This window comes from Fimicolochytrium jonesii (genome assembly GCF_025526975.1).
Source record: "Fimicolochytrium jonesii strain JEL569 chromosome Unknown EV422scaffold_23, whole genome shotgun sequence".
Taxonomy (NCBI): Eukaryota; Fungi; Chytridiomycota; class Chytridiomycetes; order Spizellomycetales; family Powellomycetaceae; genus Fimicolochytrium; species Fimicolochytrium jonesii.
The window spans coordinates 206,831-228,072 of NW_026515690.1; the positions used below are offsets into that span (position 1 = coordinate 206,831).

Here is a 21,242-nt window from a genome sequence, read left to right on the forward strand (position 1 = left end):
TCCTCTCTGCATAATGTGACTGAGCGGCGTTCCCATGTATTCCGTAACTTTGTTACAAGAAGAGAGACGTAAAACAACAAACTCTTGGGGGTACGACAAACTTTGCCTAAACTGTCCATCATTGAAAATTCCTAAAATCCAAAAAACAAAACAATAACACACAAAATTGTCCGCGAATCCAAGATGTCCCCTCGAGATGTCTATCTACTCCCATGCATTCTTCTCTTCCGCCCACGGATCGCTTATGGCGCCAGCTGGCGGCGGAGGGAGCGTACTCCCCTGCCCGGGGAGCACCGGCAAATCTTTTGTGGGCGTGCTCAGTATATCCGGCGTCGGGATAGAGCCAGCCGTCGCCGAGAAACCGCTGTGCTTTCTGGGCTGCTCGGCGGACGCCTGAGATCGGTTTGTGCCGCCGTCTTCCCATCCCGTGGATCGCCAGGATGCGGAATCTTGTTTGTCCAGATGTGTTAGCCGCAGTGTTGTGACGATGTGCACGTAGTCGGAGGATTCAGTGGATTTAGCGATGGCTAGGTCAATCGGCAACTGGGGTGAGGGAAGACGCCAAGTGAGCACATTCGTATTCATGGACGTACGGAAACACGACCGTAACCATAAACCGGCAGTGCCTTACCTTCCCATCCTTGTCCGTCACATCTGTGCGCGGGGTTCTGCGAAGAATGGCCGTGACGGCTTTTGCATTCCCTGCATCTGCGGCGCAGTGTAAGGGAGCTACAAATGATGATCTGATTAGCCGAGCCCATCTACTTCCTGAGTGTCTTCAACCCTTTGAACATACTCCATCCTTTCTCGTCCACAGCATCAAAGTCGGCATTCCACAGCAGCAGGAACTCCACAACGCTTGCATCAACGCTCGCCGCTTTATGCAGCAAGGTCTGCCCATTGAGATCTTTTTCGTTGACATTAGAGCCATGCGCGATACTGGCAAGCAGCTCAAGGAGGTAATCATGTGTTAATGGCGGAGTAGAGAAGGGTGTAGTGGCGGGTCGTAGGAATGCCTGGTTAAGCAATGACGCGTAAGTGGAGTTGCACCGGTTGCGGTTTGGCTGGCCGAGCGTACCTTCGCATTGTACTTCTGTACCGAGTACTTCTGCTTCTTCGCCCTATTGACATCAACAGTAAGTATGGGGTTCCAAGTAAACAGAAGAGGTATTGGAAGTTCTCGCCTATCGTCATCTGGCTTTGGCTTGCCGTCTTCATCTTTGAGATTGCCTTCGAATAGCTCGTTGACTCGTTTGTTCCCCAAAGTAAGGAGGATATCTCCCTCCAGCTGATCCCAACGATCGAGGGACAGTGATTTGACCTGGAAGAGAGAAAGGATTGAGTATTCGGTACCGCGTTTGTACATATTCAGCCGCAAAGACGACGTGTAGCTCACCTTGGAGACGTGCCTCCCTAAACCCCGATGTATTCCAGAGCAAGTGATACACACTATGATGCCCAAGTTACAACTCGCCCATTCCACGTCCTGATCCGACCCGCAGTCAGCACAGGTATCATTGCCGGGTACCGAGCGTACACGCTCGAGTAGGTCTGCTGCCTTTTGAGGAGCATTTAATGCAGAGGTCCCGCCCTGCAGGTGTGATGTGGTGTTTGTGGGGTCCGCGAAGGACGGTTTCTGCGATCGAGAATGTTAGGCTGCTGCAAAGACACTCCCCTCAGCTTTCAGGCGGACATACCACCCCGGGATTGCCAGCACCTTCATCGGAGATAGAACGCGAGATGGCGGCCTGCAACGCGCTAATCCAATCCTTCAGCTGGGCTTCGTTCTGCGCTTGAAGCGTGAGAGTTCTGGAATGCACCTATCAGCTGATTATCAGACTTCGGGTGCGAGACCCGGCTGCAGGCTCACTTTGTGGGAGACACCAAGTCGAAGCAGAACCGCCGTTCAGGTGTGGGCGTCTCTTTGACCATGCATATCCTTAGATCAACGGTCGTCTTCGCCTCATCCTGCGGTTCTTCTATGTCAGCTTCGTACGTACTGTACACTCCATTTCACCGGCTGCAATGCTCACTACCGACCTTGCCCTCTATCGAAAAGTACCCCAGGTACCAGTTCCCCAACTCGAAGAACCTCCGATGCCACACTGTCCGCATCTTGCTTGAGCTCTTCTTGTAAAGATAGCCAGCCTTGTAAATGGTAGAGGACGTCCGCGTTGATTTCGTTTCCGACACGGATGACGCTGGGTCGTAGTATTCCGGCGGCAGGAGGAGGGAGTTCGCCTGTGGCGCCGGTTGACGGGCATGCTCCATCCGGCTCTTTTGCAGAAGGCCTGTGAGCTCCCGCATAGACGGCTCAAGATCCTTCAGGGCATCATAAGCTTGGTGGAAGAACGAGAAATTCGTATACACGAGAGCCACAACGTTCTCAACGAGCTCGAACTTTCTTTTCACATTGACTTCATTCAGCTTGATGCCGTATTCCACTGTCTTCATGTGGAAGTGTCTCCGCGATTCAGCAGCGTCGCGTGCGCTCTCCTCGATGCCCTTGTCTTGCGGACGCTTCCCCATGTACTTTCCCATAGCATTGAGGAAGTGGTCCTGCGATTGCAAGAAGTCTTTCCCAGCTCTTTTGGCGGGCGCAATTTCGGTGGTGCCAAAATTGTTCAGCGGTTCTATGAAGACATCTTTGTATTGGCTGGCGGCTATCATCCGGCTCCTTTCGATGTCTTTGAAAACCTGCGCGAACTTCAAGAGCTGCAGTCCGATAAGCTCATAGGAAGGGTCGTCCTCGAACCCAGCTAGGCTCTGAATCTCCTCCGCAAGCGCTTGATATTTTGCAGAGTAGTCCTTTGTCATGTCAGTGATTTTCTCAGCAATCGTAGCCATCTTGCGAATGGACCCGTCCACGAAGTTAAGAGAGGTCTCGCTCTCCTGTAGCGATGCACGGAAAACAGGGGAGTCCCCGAAGGCCTCCTCCAGCAGGACCGGCTTCATGGCGTATTGATACTGTAGAACTGAGGATGGTTCGGCTGGCCGGAATGTGCGCTGGCCTGGCCTGCTGAGGGACGCAGTTTCTATGGTACTGTATGTAACTTGTTTGAGAAATTCCCCAGACGCGTTAGAGACAACCAGGTATGTAATTTGTGACAGGCCCCGCGTTGGACCGTCAAGATACTTTTGCGTTCTAAGGTTTCGATTAATGTATTGTAAGAAAGTCCCAAAAATGTAGCTAATTCACCATCCCAACGACTTCACCCGTGCCGCGGGCGAAGGTTGATGAGCGTTTTGCATCCCCTTCGACCCCGGTATCTGACTCCCGCCCTCCTTCGCTGTTGGATTGAACACCAATCCCGAAGCATTAGATCCCTTCATCCCTACTCCTCTGCGTAACATCGCAGGGCTATTCGAGGCAGAGCCCCTCCCAGAAGATGTTCGAGATGCAGAATTCAGAGCTCCAGCTGTTGCCGAAACATCTCGCCTGCTCGCCCCGGCCAGATGAGCAACGCAATTCATCAATTTCAATCGTCCTTCCCACTCGTAATCGAGATCAACTGCGAACACTTTGCTGATCACGAACCGATACACGGCTGTGTTCTTGGGGAAGCCCGGGAGCAAAGCGCAGTCTACACGGAAGTTGAGGTCATCGAGAAGATGCTCCATGAGGCGTTGAATCCACCCGCCATGTGTGATGACAAGGATATTGATTTGTCGCATTCGGGGTGGTCGTGGGGCAAAGGTTTGTCGCGTTTTCGTCACTACGGTTCCGGGGCCCGTTGCGCCTGATGTTGCTGCTTGATTTGCGGATGCTTCTTTCGTTTCGCTCGGTTGTCCTGACGGCTGTTGCGTGCTGTTCGATGCATCACCCTGACTTTGCGTTTGCTCGGGCCTTCGCTCTTGCGTGGCGATACCCGATGCCTCAACTGTATCAATCGACCCCAGCCCAGTTCGCTGGGAGGCGGCGCCTTGCAATAGGGAGTCGGTTGACGTCGCGCGCAACATTTGCGTGTGTGGTTGCAAAAGATGCGTCTCGATCAAATCCGTGTAAAAGTCGATGACACGCTCTTTGAATGCACGATTGCTTTCGCCCTTCTCCGCAATGTGATCGTCGAACGAGCGATCTTCTTCCTTCAATATCTGCTTCGCGTCGGGCCACGAGAGCCCTGTGAGATCTCCAAGATCTTGCTCTCGCAGGCGTTTATCTTTGCTCAGCGGAGTTTCGGAATGATGCTTTGCAACCTCGTAGGATGTCTGAAGGTATCAAGAGGTCAAGGTTGGTTTCCAGTTCCCACATTCACAATGCGCGACAGACCCACGAGTGTCCCTACCTGCTTTGCCCGTAGCAAGTCGCTGGTATATATGTGGTCGAAGGTCTCCTTCTTGAGTCTCCAAGACAAAGATTCTGCCTGCTTCATTCCCACGACGTTTATGGCGGATTCTGCAAACCATCGAAAGTCAGTAAGATTCTGAGCACCGACTCGTTGAACAGGCGGAGACTCTTACCTGACTGTCCCTGGAGTACACGAGGCACCATGGCGTTCTGATCCGTTTCCGCACTACAAACAAACACCGCTCAGCAATGTGACCTGGGTCTGCGACGTTCTCCACGGATATCAGAGTAGTATTTCTTTTGGCTGAAACACGCCTCCTGCATGCGTCGTTCTCCTTCCGTTCACCCGCGGTGGACGCATTTTTTTTGCATATACCACCACCAAAACCCAGCTTCCAGTGGAAACCCTCGTGCCTGACTCTCATCCTTGCTATACCAATTGTTTGCACGTACTGGCGCACTACGGTCACTTCCAGACAAATGTTTCGACGCGACATAGTTCTTCGAGCAAGAGGCACCTGTAGGAAGGATATGCGGGCCGACAAGTTCCTGTATCCAGCCTAGCTTGGACTACTGCTTGACTATAACGGAGCTCTGGTTTGCAGGCAGATGGGAGAGGTGCTGGCTGGTGGAAATGGGCGACGACTTCGAAGGTGGCGGTAAGTGGGATTTTTTGGTGACTAACGCGTTCCTTCCTTCTTCCTTCTGCCGGTTCGGCCTCGGTTCCCCCTCCGCCATCCTATTCTACAGTATGTCTGGATGCCACATCATTATCTATCCGATGCATGGCGAGCGACAGGAGCTTTTAGGGCAGTTGATAGGAGGGAAGGGAATGGGCCAGTTCGGAGTGGTTGTAGTATGGGAGAGTCAGGGGGCGAGGGTGACAGGAAGGCGGTACACACCGCTCACATACAGTACATCAGTCGAAGCTCTTCGTTTCTGGATCTCCCCATTTCTGCGTCTTTCTTAAAATTTCGGGGAATGGAAGCATATACGCTTCTCCGATATCTGGTTCTATATATATATATATATAGTGCCCAGGACTGCACATCGCGCTACTCGTCGGAGGGGCGCTTCGGCGCATGAGCCATGCAAAAGTCTTGAAATATCCGCAAAATGCTGGGAGCCTTTTCTGCTCTATGCACCAAAGAGTCGACCTGTAACATAGGGCATTGCCGCATAGCTACTACCGGTACAATATAATATTGCGGACTCCTTACTAGTCACGACAGCAGTACCAATTCTGATAACGTAGACTAACTGCTTCCGGACACTCGGTCGCGTTGAAAAAGCGAGCCATCTTGCTTACAGTACATCTCGGGCTGAATTTGAAAAAGGAACGCGAGAACGCCGACGACGTCGGCACATCCTTGGAACGAGATGGCTCAAAATCCTCCACTGCTTGTTTCCGGAGGAGCCTTGGCCCGTGGCTGGCACATAGAGCTCCCCACAACCCTCGCTTCCGCAAAGGCCGCCACAACGATTTCCCACCACCAATCCTCACTTTTTGTACCTTCCAAGGATACGAAGATAACGTCTTTATGCTGGAGTGCAGAGGGATTGTTGCTAGCTGTGATTACCTCCAAGGGGCTGTTCCTTGTCAGTGCGAAAGGCGAGATTCTGAAGTCGATACCGAGTGGCAACGAGCATCAAATTCGGACTGCAGCGTTTCTGAAAGCGAGCCCTCGGTACTTGACTTTTGGTGGGACGGAGAAGTCGGTCAGATTTTGGGACGCAAAGAAGGATGAAGCGATTCGGATGTTGAAGGTTGGTCCCCAGTGACAACCAAAGGCCGGTTGCAAAACCACGAGCCCTGATGGATCCGGTTGTTTGTAGGGTCACAGCGGGACTGTTAACTCGATCGACATATCTGGGGATGACCGCCGGTGTGCTGTTGGAACATCTTCGGGCGGTGTTGGGGTGTACTCTATGAAGGATGGTGTCTACACGTCTCTTGCGAGCCCTTTCAAGGAGGTAAACCGTCGGAACGTTCTAATGCCATTAGTTAAATATGTGGCTAAACTTGGACCGCCTCCAGAGTGTGAACAAGGTTGCCTTCTCGCCAATTCGAAAATCTATGCTCTTTGCTGTCGGCGACGAAGGATTCGTGGTCCTGTGGGATGTTGACAGGAAGGCGGAGCCGTTACAAATTCACAAGCCAGCTCATGCAGGTCCTGTGCGTGGGCTTGAGCTGACGAGAGCGAATATCATGTGCACCGTGGGGCTAGACAAGATGGCGCAGTTCTATGACATCGCCCTAAAGAGGTATTTTAGATGCTTATCGTCGCACGCGCGAGGCAACATCAGTCTTACACGTTACTCCAGAATTGTCCATTCCGTCAATTTGAAGGCGCCGGTAATGTCCTGCACAAGTCTGGGAGGCCATATATTTGCCTTCGGGTTGGCGAATGGTGAGTCATCTACTGTTGTGCCTATGCAAAGTGCGTGTCTAATGTAAGTTGGGTGGATAGGGGTGATTGTGATATACGATATTAGGCTCCGAAAACACATCGACACACTGCAAAGCTCCTCCGAGCAGAGCCCAATAGAAGCCCTGGCCTTTCAGCCGTCCCTCGTAAGTTCGCATCCTTGATTTGTTGTCGGATGGTATATGATAACGAATCCGCTATCCAGGACGGAGAATCCAAGCCGTCCAAAGAGTCCATTTTTGGCTCCCGCTCTAAGGACGCTGCGTCAACGACTGGAGGAAATCCGAAGACCACAGTATCAACGGATAGGACTCGGCGGGCCCTCTCTACAAGAGATGCAGAAAACCCACCTCCGGTTAGCAACCTCAAGACCAACGAACTAATGAGCATGTTCAGTCCTGTTAAAAGCGTGACGCGAAATGGTGGGTGGGCTACTTTATGAACGGCAGTATATAGGGCGGGAAACTTAATCCCACTGCGTTCGGCAGAGCCTACGCGTTCACATCCGGTTGACTCAACAGACAAGCTTCAAGCCTCGCGAGCCATATCGGCTTTGACAAATCGATCCACCACAGGCACCACGGGCTCGGAAAAACCTGCAAGGCGGGCGGTCTCCGCAACAGCTGAGGCGCTCCTCGCGGAGGCTCGTTCAAAGGTTCAAAGCGCTCGGACCACGAAGAATGAGCAGTTGCAGGACAGCAGAAACCTGGAGAATAAGCAAAGCACGTCCCCACAGCGTCGGGCGCCACCTTCGCAAACGAACAGTAACAGAGGTCCATCTCCACCATCGGAGAAATCCCCCCCGCGTGTGACATCAACTGGAACGGGTTCGAGGTTCTCTGCTGGGACTAGTTCATCAAAGAACGAAGACTTGGAGAGCAAGCTGGCAAGGCTTCAGGCGAGTATGACTCCGGGACAAAATGACGAAGGTAAACCTTCGTAAGAAGCTTTATGATAGGTCGCTGTCCACTGATTCCTACTTCACTTGTAGTCATGAACATGTTCTCTCCTATCGCTGCAAAGTCTCAACATTCTACATCTCGGAGAGCTACTCCGGAATCAACCAGCCGATCGCCACCAGCGTCGAGTTTGCATCCAAATTCTCATATCTCAGGCAGTCTTGCGGAGAAGGATACTCAACGATTGCCCTTGGCATCGACGACCGTCCCTCAGCCAGGACACGTACAAGACCCCTTTGCAGTCGGCCACGATTCAAACGGTTCTTCAGAAGCGCGGAGAAGCGCGACGCTACTCCGAGGAGAGACTGGGGCGAAATGGGCAGAACTGAAGGTCGACCCAGCGTCGATTTCCCAGTATGACTTGCAACGGTTTCCGAGTAACAATGAGGGTCGGCCGGTTCATAACCGCCCGGAGATTCCGGACGAATTCCGGGAAATGTCGAATGCAAAGAGAGTCGAACCAAGTCCAGAGCCGCAGGTCCCTTTAGGCAGGAATCAACCGAATCGGGAAGGTCCTGCTGCTCGGTTCCCGACGTCGGATGTCTTTGAGGATGGTAGGATAGCCAAAGACAGTTTGCGAGACCAACCCAGGCGTCCGACATCGGTAGGGGAGCCGAGCACTGGCCGCCATCAGGATAGGGATCTCAGGCGAGCAACTGGGAGTCCGCCGGTAGGAAACAACCCTGAGGTCGCCAAATTTGCAGGCTCAACAAAGGGCCGGCCACATTCTGGCTCATCTGATGAACACCTGCCTGACGCGCGGACGACCACTACAGCAGACTTCTGCGGTTGGGTTCAACGAGAAGCGCTGGACAGTGTACGAATATTGTCCAACTCAGATGCAGCCCTACGCTCAAAGAGCCCTCCAGCCGCAGTCCCTTATCGCTCCGTTCCCCTCGGTAACTACCACCCGCATAGAGTGGAGGATGCTATAGCGAAACGGGGAAGTTCAAGCCTGACGCCCACAACAAAATCGCCCGTTAGGCAACCGCCGGCGGTGTCGGCACCTCCCAGCTTTCAACATCAGATGCTGCAGAGCATTGTCAATGACTGTTTGGAGGACTTCCGGGAGCAGCTGCGAGCAGATGTGCGAAACATGCATGTGGATTTGTTGAGACAGTTTTGGATACAGAAGGTGAGCGGCACCACATTTCAAAGCTTGTCCGATATCACCAAGAAGCTCAACTGGCACCCCTTGTTTGTTACAGACCGAAGTGGAGGACCTCTTCCGTCGCTACTCACCGAACGAGACGCTGTTACAAGAAAACCGGAGACTGAGGGAGGACAACGAGAGACTCCGGTGTACTTATTGATGTGGGCAGTTTACGCATGGCTAGCCAGCTAGCTTACAGTAAAGTGTACATGTAGAATAGTGTCTTGGAACCGCAATGAACATTCTGGTGAACACCGGGACGTTGAGCCCACCGCATAAATGGTTTCCCTGTCCGCGAAACATCGTCAAATCTACGCAGTTTCCTGATCTATACCCCACTCTGTCCCCTCCCCGATGTCGTCGGTTTCCCCACGGCCAACGACAGAGTGTTTGCATCCCAGCTGGTCAACCTCCTCATATCCACTAACCCCCAATCCCTCCCCGCCGTAATAATACATGTTCCCGTCTTGGGATCCAGCATCCTACAACTTCGTTTGGTTGACAGTCCATTGCCACCTGGGGTGAATGGAGCCCCGTACGATTGCACCGCGCCGCGTGCGCCAGCGCTCGCAGCGGGGTCGGATGAGTCTCTGTCGAGGTGCGAGTTGGATGAACTTGATGGCGTGTCTCGCGAGAGTTGAGAGACTCGGTTGGAGAGGATACGGTGTTCCATTAATGGGATTGGTGTGGAGACAGCGTACACGAGGAAGATGCCTGGGCGAATGTATCCATGCATTAGCAATCATCCGACGTAAGATCGATGACGATGGGAATTGTTTACCATCGGATGTATATGCCATCAAATACTGCCTGAACGGCGCCCCATCGATCCTCAGATTCGCCACGTCCGCCCAGACCAACACCGGCTCGGTGGCGAGGCCATGTGAATCCTTGTCTTGGTCGGCGTAGGTGTAAACGACGGGCGTGGCCGTGGCAAGGCCGCCTTCCATGGCATACATGCGAAGGGATCCGTCGGTGCAGCAGAGAAGGAGATATGGCTTCTTGGTTTCCGTGTGGAGGAAGGTTCTGATGTGTTTGGCCTGCAAAAATGTGAGAAGGTGATATAAAAATGCGAATAAGGCAGGAGTTGTCATCACCAAGATCTCTGGGCCGGTGCGGAAAGAATAGAATGCTTTTCCCGGGCTACGCTGCTGGCCTTCCTCGTCGGACTTGCCTGGTGGGCGCACGGGGCTGAGAGATGTTGTTGGCAGCGGTTGAATCTATAGAACAAGGACTATCAATAAATTGCACATTTGCGATGAAGCAAGCGTTAGGAAGGGATCGGAGTTGTCAACTCACATCTAAACACCAAGCGACAAAGAGATCCTTCCGCGCTGGCGGAGGCACGTACTCCATCGTCACACTCGCTCGTCGCCCGGCCAGGGAAGGTGGTTCACCGCTGAAGCTTGACCTCCGACTCCCTATTCCCATGGGAGGCTTCTCGGGCTCTAAGGTAGTGGTGTCTTTTTCCCGGTCTCGGCCTGTTACGCCGCCGATGACTGTTTCACAATTAAGACGCAGGAGTGCTCCGGATTTCATGGCTATCAGCAGGTATCGTTGCACGCTGTCGGCGCAAAAGGCTGTGATGAAGGAATCATCCAGCTGTACAAGCAAGGGACAATGATGGATAAGCCAGAGACCATAAACCACATATGGGACTCGCCCCATCCACACATCCCAAGCCAGCGCTTACATTTGCCGTCGGCCGGTCGTCCTCCAGCCCCAGACTCTCTCTCACGGACTCCAACCGCGTCTGCGCAATGACTTTGAGTTGCTTGTCTTTAGCGATATACTTCAGCACATCGCCTTTGCATTGCCACTCATCCTCCAGATCAAGGTTGTACGCCGCGAGGATCTGATCGCTTCCGGTGTGCGACACGAGGCAGACGACAACATCGTCGTAATCCACAAAGCAGCAACTTCGGATCGCTGCCCTCGAGAGGCGACGTTGATTGTGAACATTGCAGGTATACGTCTGCGCTGTCCCAGATCAGCTTTGAAATGAACGATCGCGCAACGCCGTTGGGAATTGCTTAGCTTACCAGAGTATCCGCTGCTCGGTCGAACACGACCTCGATGGTCAATAAAACCCCTGCACCCGTTGCACATCCCAAAAAGAAGACATGCTTTGACAAAGTGAACGGCATTGACTCGGCAGGCTCAAGCGTCTCTGGCTCTTCCTGTGCGAGTTCGGTCCCGGAGCCCAGATTTGCGTCTTCAGCTTTGTCATCGGAGTTTTCCTCGTCGTCTTCTTCTTCATCCTCCTCAAGAACGTTTCCGATCACTCGTCGCCTAGCGGAAGGTGCTCGCGAGGCGGCGGTTGAGGGTCCCCAAAGTCGGGTTTTGCTTCCCTTATCTTCTTTTGCCACGGCGCCGCCTGTGGGCGCTGGTTGAGATGGTTTCTGTGACTCACGTAAGGACTTGATCGTCATTTTTAATGGTGGCGGAGGTGGGGAAACGACACGAGATGCCCTCTGCGACGACACTGAGAGCCGAATGGGTTCATCGTCGTTGACGTCGATTGAATCAGCATCTCCGCTACTTGAGCCAGAAATGTCTAGCTCTTCCGCTGTTTGCGCCGATTTCTCGTGAGTGAAGAGATGCAAGACGGAGGTGATGGCATCCGTAGGAAGGTCTTGGATGACGTTGCGGAGCGTCGGCTGCGTGGAGCCGGGTGCGAATTCCCAGAACTCTATAAAGACGTTTAGACTCTTGATTTGACATCAAGGCCGAATCAAACTCTACGTACCGAGCCATGTATTGGATGCGAAGGCCACATACAGCCGGGAAGTGAGACCGTGCACGTGAAGGACTGGACCATATGTGCAGCAAAAGTGATGGACAAACTTTGGGCCCGCTAGAGATGTTTCATCAGCTCTTCCTGATACGCTTGGATGAAATCTCACTTGCAGATGTTACCTTCGAGCAGCGATTTCTTTGCCTGAAACTTTCTCCGGGTAGTGGCGACCTTGAGCCTGAGCTGTTCCTCCGAGTCCAGCTTTTGATTGGCCTACAGTCAATAGATCATCAATTCAGATAGGTATCTAGCATCACCGGCCCTATCGTTGCGGTGCATTGGCCGTTTTGCGAGAGTTCCCCTTGTAGATAGCGTACATGCTCCTCCTCCAGCTTCTTTTTTTGGCCACTCTGCCGCAACAATGCATCCTTAGCTCTCAAGATCATTTCATTGGCATAGTCCTCGTCGCTCGTCATGGATGTGGTGGGCACTTCTGCGGAGAATATCGCATACGGTTGGAACTGGGCTCGCTTGAAGGTCAAGCTCTCCCGAAAGGCTTTCTCGTACGTCTGAACATTCGGGAGAATGGAAAGCCACAAATAAGTAACGAGCTTAGATAGCTGACACACAGGACATGCAGACGAGACGTACACATGTGCATCGCTTCATGTATCATAGATGACTTGGAGCAGCAGCGAGGATGACATACCTCGACGCCGGTCCTGGCATTTGTGATTTGATTTTTGGTTTGATTCAACTCATTAGGGACGTTCAAAGGCTTTGGGGCGGCAGGCAATCCCGCCGGCAAAGCCTGTGATACTCGGGACATGTTTTTTTCCGTTGCATCTAGCCTTTGGATATCGCCGACCACAGGACAAATCCCTCCGTAGTATGTCACGGACGGAAAACCAAAAAAACTTCGAGGACGCGTTAGGATGTTCCTCTTCCTGACGCGTGGGGACCGTGCGTGAGTCAAGTCTCTGCGATTCTCTCACTTCCCACTTGCTTCCCACTCCCGGGCAGACTCCCGGGCGCCCCCATTGCTTGGTTTCTTCACTCGAAAACCCATACGTAAATAACCCCATGGCTCGCCCAGCAGCAACGCCCTCTGCAGAAACACCTTCAGGAGCAAGGCAACAGCCTACGCCCTCGGTAGAAACTCCAGGAAATGTGAGCCCAATAGCTAGGGAAGTAATTCCCTTGCAACCTTCAACTCAGGACATCCCAGAACTCCGGAGTGGTCTGAGGAATAATGTCAAACAATGCAGAGAGCGCGGACTGCACTTCGCAGCCAAATGGTATGCCCGTCTTCTGCGGCAGCGTTGACGCCCTTCCCAAGTAACGCGTCGTCCGCAACAGGTCGGCAGATCAGCTACGATGCCTTGTACCGAACCCCACCTCGACCGACTCTATGGACGAGACTGTGGCTTCAGCGGCAATCGCGACGGAGGAGGAGCCGATCGTCTCGGAAACTGAGGAGGAAGCTTGCTCACTTGCTTTGTCTTTCATCAACCTGCGAGACTACGAACGTACAGCGTGGTGTTTGCGACCGCCAAGCACTGTGGCTGGTCTGGCCATGGAAACGAAGCGACAGGCTCCAAGGGCGTTGTTCCTGAGGCTGTATGCGAAATACCTCGTGAGTATGGGTCTCTGAGGGAGGAAGTCGCTCAACGAAGTGAAGTTTGACCACAAACCGTCCTGTAGGCCGGTGAAAACCGTCAAGCGTTGCAACAACTGGAAACTGAGAGTTCGTCATGGATCAGCAAGCAAAGGCAAACGCAGGCAATCTCTGACATTGCTCCCTTTTTAGTCATCGTGGAAAGCACAAAGGCGCCCAACCCCTACCTGCACGAGATTCAACTGGAACTGAAACGAAATGATGGCCATCTGGATAGTTTCTGTCTTTGGCTGTACGTTAAACCGCTTTGCACTCCTTTTAACACACACTAACGTTGGACCCATTAGCCGTGGTTTGGTATACCGGAAAGTGAAGCGCTACGATCTGGCAAAAGAGGCTTTGGTACAAGCGATAACCTTAAATCCATACAACTGGAATGCCTGGGAGGAGGCCGCCGAGCTTGTGGCGAATCCAGAGGAGGTATGAATAACGCTTCGAAACTCTCCATATTGACGTGGGTGAACGGACGACTGACAACATCGCAATCTGTAAAGCTGAATACGCTGCTCACCGAGTTACCCGATGGGTACATGCGACGATTCTTCGTTCTTCACATGGTGGCGCAGCATGGCATTGGGGCGGATCTATATTCCCAAGCTTCTGCAGACCTCTCAGTGGTCTTTCCCAATAGCTCTTACCTGAGACTGCAAGATGCCTTGGCTCACTACCAACAAGGGAGTAGGTTGCCAGCCAGGATCATCAGCGGTTTCCGTCACGCACGGAAAAGCTGACATCATTTCCCCAGAGTATCGAAGAGCGCTGGACTATTTCGAGGAATACCGAGAGCTGGAGCCCTACTCGGTAGAGCAGATAGACATCCACTCTCATATCCTGTTCACTATGAATGATGAGGTCAAACTGTCTGTTTTGACGCGAAATGCGCTGAGCATCGACAAATACCGCCTCGAAACCTGCATTGTTGCAGGTAGGTTGCGCGATTCCGTATAGCCTTCCCATCTGACGGGGTTTGACCTGAAACCCGCTTGTAGGCAATTTCTTCAGTCTCCGTCGAGAACACGGGCAAGCAATCGACTATTTTGGTAGAGCGTTGAAACTGCAACCTGGCCACGTGGAGGCTCTAATCATGATGGGAGACGAATATGTGGAGCTCAAGAACTCAAATGCTGCCTTGGAGGCATATCGTCGGGCAGCTGGTGAGCTGGTCACGCGATACCATCTTTTCCAATCTTTCGCATTGTTGATGGATACCTTGCAGACGTGGCGCCAACCGATTTCCGGACATGGTTTGGGGTCGGGAAAGCATTCGATATGCTCGCTCTTCCAGATCATGCCATTACATACTTCAGCAAGGCGGCTACGTGCAAGTAAGCCAATCTAGCCTTCACGGCTGTCTCCCTAACTCCCATGTTGACACATATCTAAATGCTGCAGGCCAGACCACGCGCTAACATGGACATGCATGGGCCAAGCATACGAAGGCGTCAACAAGAACCACCAAGCCCTTCAATGCTACCGACGTGCGTTACTATGCCCCGAAAGGGGCAGTGCTTTGTTTTACTATATTGCCCACATATTTGAAAGGGCGCCGGAGATGGACGACCCTGCTCAAGCGGCGTTCTACTATAAATGCTGGATAGAGGAGTACCATAAAGGTGCTGTGGATAAGGTATGCCCGTGTTCTATTGGAAACGCACGCCCGGGGAAAGATTCGTACAAATTCATCTGACTGATGCCTTCCTTTCAAAATAGCGCGCGAACGAGGAGAGACACGAGCATGCGATAACGTATCTGGCGGACTACTACTGCGCGAAAGGCGACTATGCCAATTCGGAGCTGTTTGCAAACCAGATACAACATACGGAGGTACGCATATCTTTCTATATTCGACGCGTAGGTGACCCGGACTGTGTGCATCTGACACACTCATATTTCCCTACTGCCTTTTCCTACGATAATTTTCAGCGAGGAAAGTCGCTTCTCCGCGAAATCCGACGTTTGCGCACCCATAAGTCAATATACGCAGATCGGAACGGAGCGCACCAATACCTGCCACCATCCTGGACCGACACGACCCCCATGCGGGAAGGCAGCGGGATGACCGGCCACGACACGACATCTCAAATGAGCAGCGGGCGGTCCAGCGGCATCATGGGTACACCCTCGCAATTCGGGTCCACACGTGAATCACTCGTTGGGCATCGCCTGCCAATTGCGTCGCCTTGGTATACCTCGGAAGAGTCGTCGATCCATTCGACACCGGGGGATAATGCGGCGGGTCGTCTTTTGCCGGGGTCGGCGCTACCGTCGGCGCGACAGGGGAGGGAAGTCAATAGTTCGTCGGGGTCGTCCTCTGTTGGTGGCGGGCCGCAGAGTGCGAGGACGAGTAGGATGGGATCGAGAACTGGGTCTTGGTCGAGTTCGCCTGCTGTCGATGATGCGCGGTGATTTGGCAGCTATCAGTAACCCGCAAGTTGCTGCTAAGACTATATATTCTGGCGCTGGGGAAGCTGTTCTGCCTGAAGGCGGAGCCAGCACAAGCAAGCAATACGATACGAGAGCGCCGGCGAACAACTTCGCCCGTAACCAGTCCTTCAAATAACAGAAGGTCTAGTGTCAAACGAGCACAAGCGAATGACGAAACTGCGTAGAACGTCACGATTGTTCATCCTCGGCGTATGTGATCCCATGTTACTACTAGGCGAGTGTCTGGGCGCAGCGCTTTTTTTTGGTATATATAGGCTCCCCAGCTATACACGAAAACATATGATTTCCAAAAAAAGAACGTGTCTGTATTCTCTATAACATACTTTGATGCCGCTTCAGTATCGACAAAGCGTATCACGAAAATACGCCGCTAGGGACAGTACAGCCGGCATCCCTAGTTGGAGACACCGGCCCACTGCGGACTCCTTTTTTCATTGCGCTATATATATATATACACACATCACGGCTGTCCGGACCCTTTCCAGAGTGGACCGCCGCCGAGACCAGATCCCCTCCTTCGCCTGGGACCTTGTGGACCGCCCATTTTCCACTAAAGTCGTGGCGTCCCCATACCCGCCACTGATACGGGTATCAACACAGAATCACATCGGGTGAGGGGTCGGTGTGTAGGTATCTACCCCCGTACCGACCCCCGACACCCGACGGGCGACCCCCGACACCCGCCACGGGTCGGTGTGTAGGAAACGCACGCGCGTCCGTAGGCGTTTGCATGGGGACTTTCGAATTCTCAGTGCATAGTATGGGGACTACGTTTGCTCGGAGATACGCAGTACTGATGAAGTACACCTGGTGATCACCACTCCGGAGGTGATCACCCCTTCCGGCAGATATCAAATCAAAGCCTTGCCTCGGAGAGGTCGTTGCAACCTCGGGCAACGACCTCTCCGTGGCAAGGCGTTGGTTTGATTTCTGCCTGAACCTTACATCCCCACCGAAGAACGAGTCAACAAATCGACTGTACAGTTGACGGGTATATGACATTTCTGACATACAGTACTCTCCCCGTCCACGGTTCCCAGATCAGCTACACTTTTCATGATCATCAACAGCGTCCAAAGTATGTCCTGCGGGACCCAGCTACCGATGTCGGGTTTGTTCTGCGTCTTGCTATGGAACGCCTCCACTGCGCCGGTCAATTTGCTTACAGATTCGATGTGTGCAAGTGACGCTGCCGGAGAGGGGTTTCAATAACTCTTCCAATAGGATGGCCGTTGCCGCCTGAACTTCGGTGGGAAGCTTCCAAAACGGCCCGTCCCACTTTTCTAAGAGAACCCGCCAGCGGCAATTCAATTCTTCCAACTCCACGAACCAGTTCGTTTGCGAAGTGTCGGTGAAGGGCGGCGGGAGGGGAAACTTGCGAAGTTCCTTGGCAAAATATAGGTCCAAGCTTGGGAAAGTCGCATAGTAGATGGTAGAGTTGTCGGGAAGGCTGACGAGGTGAGCGTCCGTTTCGATCTCCTCCCCCTCGCTGGTAAAGTAGTAGAAAGTCGGTCGACTGTCCCCGGCGGTGACGTTGTTGGACTGCCGAAATTGTTCAACGGCCTTGAACTGCATGATCTTATCGAGGGCCTTCATACATGCAACGCTCGACAGGCTGAGAGGGCTCTTGTAAGAGAATGCTCGATAGTGTGTATATTCAACGTCTATCAAAGCTCTATCCCCGGATAAGGAAGGAAGAAAGGAAGCTACAGCTCCGACATGTAGCGGGACGTGCTTCTCTCACACCCCCCTTAAAACTGAGTTTTACAGAGAAGCACAGAGGGTTAATGTCGTTCCAAACCCAGGCTTCCGACCTTTGCCCACGGACACACCGAGTATAGCTACGATGACCACTATGTCGATCAAGTGGGCGAAGCTCGCGAGCAAGTACAGAGAAAACGATCACGCCGGCCTGCAGGTCACCGACTCCCCTGACGTCGACCTACAACCCAACGTCCCAGCATTGCGTCACTCTCTACAGGTTGCCCTCGGAATTTACTCCACCGAACTGGCTATGCAGACGATTGCCGATTCGTTTGTAGATGACATCTCCTACGACGACATCACCAAAGCCGTTGGGGAGATCGAGGTATACGTTTGTCTGTGGGCGAAGAACACACTGCATGGACTCCACATTGACCGCGAGCATTGCCCGCCCGGCGTGGCGTGCGGCAACGTTTTCCTAAACGAATTGGTATGTAGGGATTTGAGCTCTTTACCCAACCGGTAATCTCACTCTTAGATCTCACCGTTTCTTTTTCACTAAACTCAGGATGTAAAAGTTCTGCCGACCACGGCCATCCACCAGTGGACACACGAAGAAAGAGCGTTCGTGATGTTGCTGGTCTGGTTTCTAGTCCATGAGATGGCTCATGCTCTGGTTTCGGTTTTGGAGCGCGACGGAAAGATCACCAGTTCCTCAACGCCATCAACAGCGACTGGCTTTGTTCATGAGGAAAGAGTCCTAAGGCAATACCAGGGCACAAGTCCGGAAGGATACGTAACAGGGGAAAGGGGGTGGTTTTTAGAAGACAGGCTGGGTGGACACTTGAAACTTCTGGTATATGTATTGTGTTGGTCAAGGGATCCTTTCATATCACACCGGACGGCTAACAATCAATACAGGAGAAAACCTTCGCGTTGTACATTCAACGCCCAGAGTTAAAGAAATACTGGAGAGTGGGTGCAGACGTCGTTGAGAAGATACTAAATTTCGGTGGGTGGTTCTCTTGTCAATCTTCAGCTCCTTTCAATCTTCATTCACCGTTCATGCGCTGATATATCTAATGCTCACTCTCAGACTATTCGGTGTTGCCCCTTGCCCGCTCGGGTCTGGGCGAATCCATGTCTCTCGCGACCGAAGCTTATATGAAAGGGAGATTAGTCGACGATCAGGATGACGAAGGTCATCACAAGGCTGGCATGAAAACCTAGATCCGTTTCTTTGTGCAACTCGCGCTATCGAAATGGTCGTGGGGCATCTATTACTATTATTTGGCCTTACATAGCCAATTGTGTTATGGAAGTAGTGCTTCCCCCAGTATGAACAACAAAAATCTACCTGCCGTCCTACCCGGCTTTGACGAGCATTACAAAATATGCGTAGACAACTTCAAATATGATGTCGCGAACTCAGTTGATTGATTGATAGTTCCCTCCCTCGTGGACACCCTCTTTATATACACAGTGTCCTTTTCTTCTAGAAGGAAAGGAGAGGGAAAGACGAAGTAGCTCGAGAGAACGACATCGGAAATAGATATCTATGTATAATAAATAACACATAAACACTGTTTGAGGTGTGTTTCATATCGGTGCGTACGATCCAAATAACCATGGCTCTCCGTTCAGATCACGCTCCTCTTTCACGTTCAAACCTTTTTTCGACCCCGCCTCCTGCCCCGCCTCCACTCTTGGATTAGATTTTGAGTAACCCTGTCTGCTGCTTACTCTGTGCTTCTAGAGGCTATGTTAGAATTCTGCCGCTTGAAATAAGCTTCGAATGTCTACCTCTGGTTCTCGACAGAGACCTTCTGTCCTTCACAAAGCAGGATGCAAGCGTCTCTTCATGCGGTGTCGGCGCCTACCCCTTCAAGACTCTGCCTTTTGTGCGCCGTCTTTTGTTGGCATGGGTGTCATGACTGCTCCTGCCCTGCAGCCGGCGAAGTCGCACGCGAAGGGGCGAGAAGTTCCAAGGTCCCTCCACAGCCCTCCACTTCCAGGTCCTCCGCGTCCAGCAGATGGTGGGAAAGCAGTTGGGAAAGCAGGTAGGAAGAGGCGCAAGGCGTCGGAAGTCGCAGCCATTGCATTCCCACAAGTCCACACCGTCCAGGGCTGTCCACTCGTCTGCAAGCACTGGGCAGGTGGCCTTCTCCCCCCACAACGCAATGCCGGCACTCCAGCAGCTCTTCAGCCTGCCCCCGCACGTGTTGCAGACGATTGCGCTGCACCTGCCCTCGCTCGCCGATTTCCACGCGTTCTGGTCCGCGCATCCCACTCTACGGAGGGTCATTGCAAGCTCCCCATCCTTTTACACAGCGTGCATCACAGCCCTCACCGCCGCCCGCCCGCAAGGGGACAACGACTTCTACAGAACGGAGATTATCATTGCTGAAGACTTTGGCAATCCCACTCCAACGCCTCCCACCGTCAATTTCGGTGCTTACATTTACGCCCTGACGGGCTTCTCATGTTTGCGACCGCGCCCCGTGCTCCCACTGGACTTGCATAAGGATTCTGAGGGGAACGGCGCGGATGATGGGCATGAAGGGAAGGGCTCGCATTATTTTAAGTGTGTCATCAATCAACTCCGAGAAAAAGCCGACCCGGACCTCGTCCCCGATTCCTCCAGCGCCAGATGGATCCTCGTTTCGGCTCTTTTGCATGGTCTTCTGCCCACTGTACAGTACCTGTGGGGCAGAGGTGTCAACCTTAGTCATGCATGTACGGTGATGGACCGGCCACCCGGAAACGCATTGGATTGTGCTCTCAGATCTCGCAGCGTGTCCACCGTTGAGTACGTGCTGACTACTGGCATGGAAACAAGGGCGGATACCTTTTTCAACCCAAGCGTACTGGAAATGCGGAATGATAATGATTGGAAGATATTTGACATTCTCGTCAAGGAGGTATGAGCTGCAATTTCACGCAGTGGGAAGTGGCCCCGGCCTCCACCCCTCGACGGTGAACTTACTCTTTGATTTCACGCTTTTCACGCGTGTTGCATGCTACTATTACCTTCATCGATCATCGTAAAGTGATATCACATCCGGAGAGATTGACCCTTCTTAGCGGTATCCTCACCGTTCACGAAGACAAGGAATATTTTATCGAACGCCTCGCCGAACTGGCTGGAGAGCGAAGGGACTCGGGGATCATTCGATTTCTCATCGATAACAAATGTGATGTGTCTCCAGCGCTCGTCGGCGTATTGGCACCCGCATCGCAAGAGTCAACATGCCAATCAATGGACGATCCCTTTCTGGCAATGCTATTGGCAAAGATACCGCAGGAAGGACCTTCATGGCAACAGGCGGTTCTGAAATCTCTTTGCAGAGCTCTCGTCCGCGGGAATGAAGAGCTGATCTACTTTCTGATTGACAAGGGAGCAAAGGTCCCCGTTGCATGGATAACGTCCTTCAATCCTACGTCAAGCGATTCTACGACCCGCAAGATGCATCTGTTGAGAGAAACTTCATTCGAGCGGTTGAGAAATACGGAAATCAGATTCCGGACATTACCTCTCCCCAAGTTGTCAGCGAGATTACACAGCGTCGGAATCCGCAGTTCGCACAAAGTTTACGAAAGTTCGCACCCATCTGATGCGGAGTAATTGGGAAAATATACTGTACAAAGATCCAGAAGCCAGTACATCCCTACTCACATACTGTACGTTGCGATGGGCATGAGGGAAAAAGCGTACCGATAGCAAGGCACCGGCGGTTCGGGAGCGCGAGCTCGTGTCGCAGCTAAAACAGCCCTTACACTCGGGGGTTTCATGCAGCAGAGCGGGGCCAAAGATATTGCTGATCCATGACCAGATGACTGCGTACGTAG

General features: G+C 52.6%; 7 protein-coding genes across 7 annotated transcripts; 3 read left to right on the forward strand and 4 right to left on the reverse strand.

The window, feature by feature from the left end:
- Positions 1-3,079, reverse strand: EV422DRAFT_192422 (uncharacterized protein). The gene is made up of 9 exons (XM_053065215.1): positions 2,041-3,079; positions 1,871-1,968; positions 1,698-1,809; positions 1,397-1,636; positions 1,185-1,321; positions 1,079-1,121; positions 797-1,016; positions 632-729; positions 1-543 (listed from the first exon to the last, which is right to left on the reverse strand). The coding sequence occupies exons 1-9, from the start codon at positions 2,953-2,955 to the stop codon at positions 205-207; spliced, it is 2,202 nt and encodes a 733-aa protein (XP_052923126.1). The 5' UTR covers positions 2,956-3,079; the 3' UTR covers positions 1-204.
- A 34-nt stretch (positions 3,080-3,113) lies between these two features.
- On the reverse strand, positions 3,114-4,769 carry EV422DRAFT_192614 (histidine phosphatase superfamily). Its single transcript, XM_053065218.1, has 3 exons — positions 4,462-4,769; positions 4,287-4,396; positions 3,114-4,209 (listed from the first exon to the last, which is right to left on the reverse strand). The coding sequence occupies exons 1-3, from the start codon at positions 4,490-4,492 to the stop codon at positions 3,196-3,198; spliced, it is 1,155 nt and encodes a 384-aa protein (XP_052923127.1). The 5' UTR covers positions 4,493-4,769; the 3' UTR covers positions 3,114-3,195.
- A 4,209-nt stretch (positions 4,770-8,978) lies between these two features.
- On the reverse strand, positions 8,979-12,395 carry EV422DRAFT_602813 (uncharacterized protein; the record flags this gene model as incomplete). The annotated part of the gene is made up of 10 exons (XM_053073729.1): positions 8,979-9,543; positions 9,611-9,869; positions 9,927-10,049; positions 10,129-10,431; positions 10,523-10,804; positions 10,872-11,521; positions 11,579-11,686; positions 11,749-11,839; positions 11,944-12,135; positions 12,276-12,395. 10 exons carry the CDS (start codon positions 12,393-12,395, stop codon positions 9,158-9,160), a joined length of 2,514 nt encoding a protein of 837 aa, XP_052923128.1. The 3' UTR covers positions 8,979-9,157.
- Positions 12,396-12,573: 178 nt separating this feature from the next.
- Positions 12,574-15,995, forward strand: EV422DRAFT_538928 (uncharacterized protein). The gene is made up of 12 exons (XM_053071010.1): positions 12,574-12,864; positions 12,926-13,202; positions 13,271-13,313; positions 13,377-13,476; positions 13,532-13,664; positions 13,739-13,922; positions 13,990-14,169; positions 14,234-14,398; positions 14,461-14,569; positions 14,637-14,871; positions 14,955-15,068; positions 15,168-15,995. The coding sequence occupies exons 1-12, from the start codon at positions 12,650-12,652 to the stop codon at positions 15,648-15,650; spliced, it is 2,238 nt and encodes a 745-aa protein (XP_052923129.1). The 5' UTR covers positions 12,574-12,649; the 3' UTR covers positions 15,651-15,995.
- On the reverse strand, positions 15,996-17,285 carry EV422DRAFT_580231 (uncharacterized protein; the record flags this gene model as incomplete). Its single annotated transcript, XM_053073335.1, has 5 exons — positions 15,996-16,128; positions 16,149-16,268; positions 16,336-16,619; positions 16,703-16,833; positions 16,856-17,285. 5 exons carry the CDS (start codon positions 17,283-17,285, stop codon positions 16,044-16,046), a joined length of 1,050 nt encoding a protein of 349 aa, XP_052923130.1. The 3' UTR covers positions 15,996-16,043.
- A 125-nt stretch (positions 17,286-17,410) lies between these two features.
- Positions 17,411-18,852, forward strand: EV422DRAFT_192846 (uncharacterized protein). The gene is made up of 4 exons (XM_053065220.1): positions 17,411-17,883; positions 17,962-18,249; positions 18,315-18,405; positions 18,490-18,852. The coding sequence occupies exons 1-4, from the start codon at positions 17,536-17,538 to the stop codon at positions 18,621-18,623; spliced, it is 861 nt and encodes a 286-aa protein (XP_052923131.1). The 5' UTR covers positions 17,411-17,535; the 3' UTR covers positions 18,624-18,852.
- A 336-nt stretch (positions 18,853-19,188) lies between these two features.
- On the forward strand, positions 19,189-21,018 carry EV422DRAFT_508380 (uncharacterized protein; the record flags this gene model as incomplete). The annotated part of the gene is made up of 3 exons (XM_053068740.1): positions 19,189-19,693; positions 19,725-20,314; positions 20,461-21,018. 3 exons carry the CDS (start codon positions 19,189-19,191, stop codon positions 21,016-21,018), a joined length of 1,653 nt encoding a protein of 550 aa, XP_052923132.1.
- Positions 21,019-21,242: the final 224 nt, after the last annotated feature.

What these genes read in the sequence shown, in the direction of transcription:
- EV422DRAFT_192846 (XM_053065220.1), top strand. Translation starts at nt 17,536, where the DNA reads ATGACCACTATGTCGATCAAGTGGGCGAAGCTCGCGAGCAAGTACAGA. An exon ending in ACGTTTTCCTAAACGAATTG is followed by an intron (nt 17,884 to 17,961) that starts GTATGTAGGGAT and finishes CACTAAACTCAG; the next exon opens with GATGTAAAAGTTCTGCCGAC. An exon ending in GTGGACACTTGAAACTTCTG is followed by an intron (nt 18,250 to 18,314) that starts GTATATGTATTG and finishes CAATCAATACAG; the next exon opens with GAGAAAACCTTCGCGTTGTA.
- EV422DRAFT_192614 (XM_053065218.1), bottom strand. Translation starts at nt 4,492, where the DNA reads ATGGTGCCTCGTGTACTCCAGGGACAGTCAG. An exon ending in TGTACTCCAGGGACAGTCAG is followed by an intron (nt 4,397 to 4,461) that starts GTAAGAGTCTCC and finishes GATGGTTTGCAG; the next exon opens with AATCCGCCATAAACGTCGTG. An exon ending in ACTTGCTACGGGCAAAGCAG is followed by an intron (nt 4,210 to 4,286) that starts GTAGGGACACTC and finishes TGATACCTTCAG; the next exon opens with ACATCCTACGAGGTTGCAAA.
- EV422DRAFT_192422 (XM_053065215.1), bottom strand. Translation starts at nt 2,955, where the DNA reads ATGAAGCCGGTCCTGCTGGAGGAGGCCTTCGGGGACTCCCCTGTTTTC. An exon ending in GACTTGGTGTCTCCCACAAA is followed by an intron (nt 1,810 to 1,870) that starts GTGAGCCTGCAG and finishes GGTGCATTCCAG; the next exon opens with AACTCTCACGCTTCAAGCGC. An exon ending in TGTGGACGAGAAAGGATGGA is followed by an intron (nt 730 to 796) that starts GTATGTTCAAAG and finishes CATCATTTGTAG; the next exon opens with CTCCCTTACACTGCGCCGCA.
- EV422DRAFT_538928 (XM_053071010.1), top strand. Translation starts at nt 12,650, where the DNA reads ATGGCTCGCCCAGCAGCAACGCCCTCTGCAGAAACACCTTCAGGAGCA. An exon ending in TTGTGGCGAATCCAGAGGAG is followed by an intron (nt 13,665 to 13,738) that starts GTATGAATAACG and finishes CAATCTGTAAAG; the next exon opens with CTGAATACGCTGCTCACCGA. An exon ending in GGCATATCGTCGGGCAGCTG is followed by an intron (nt 14,399 to 14,460) that starts GTGAGCTGGTCA and finishes GATACCTTGCAG; the next exon opens with ACGTGGCGCCAACCGATTTC.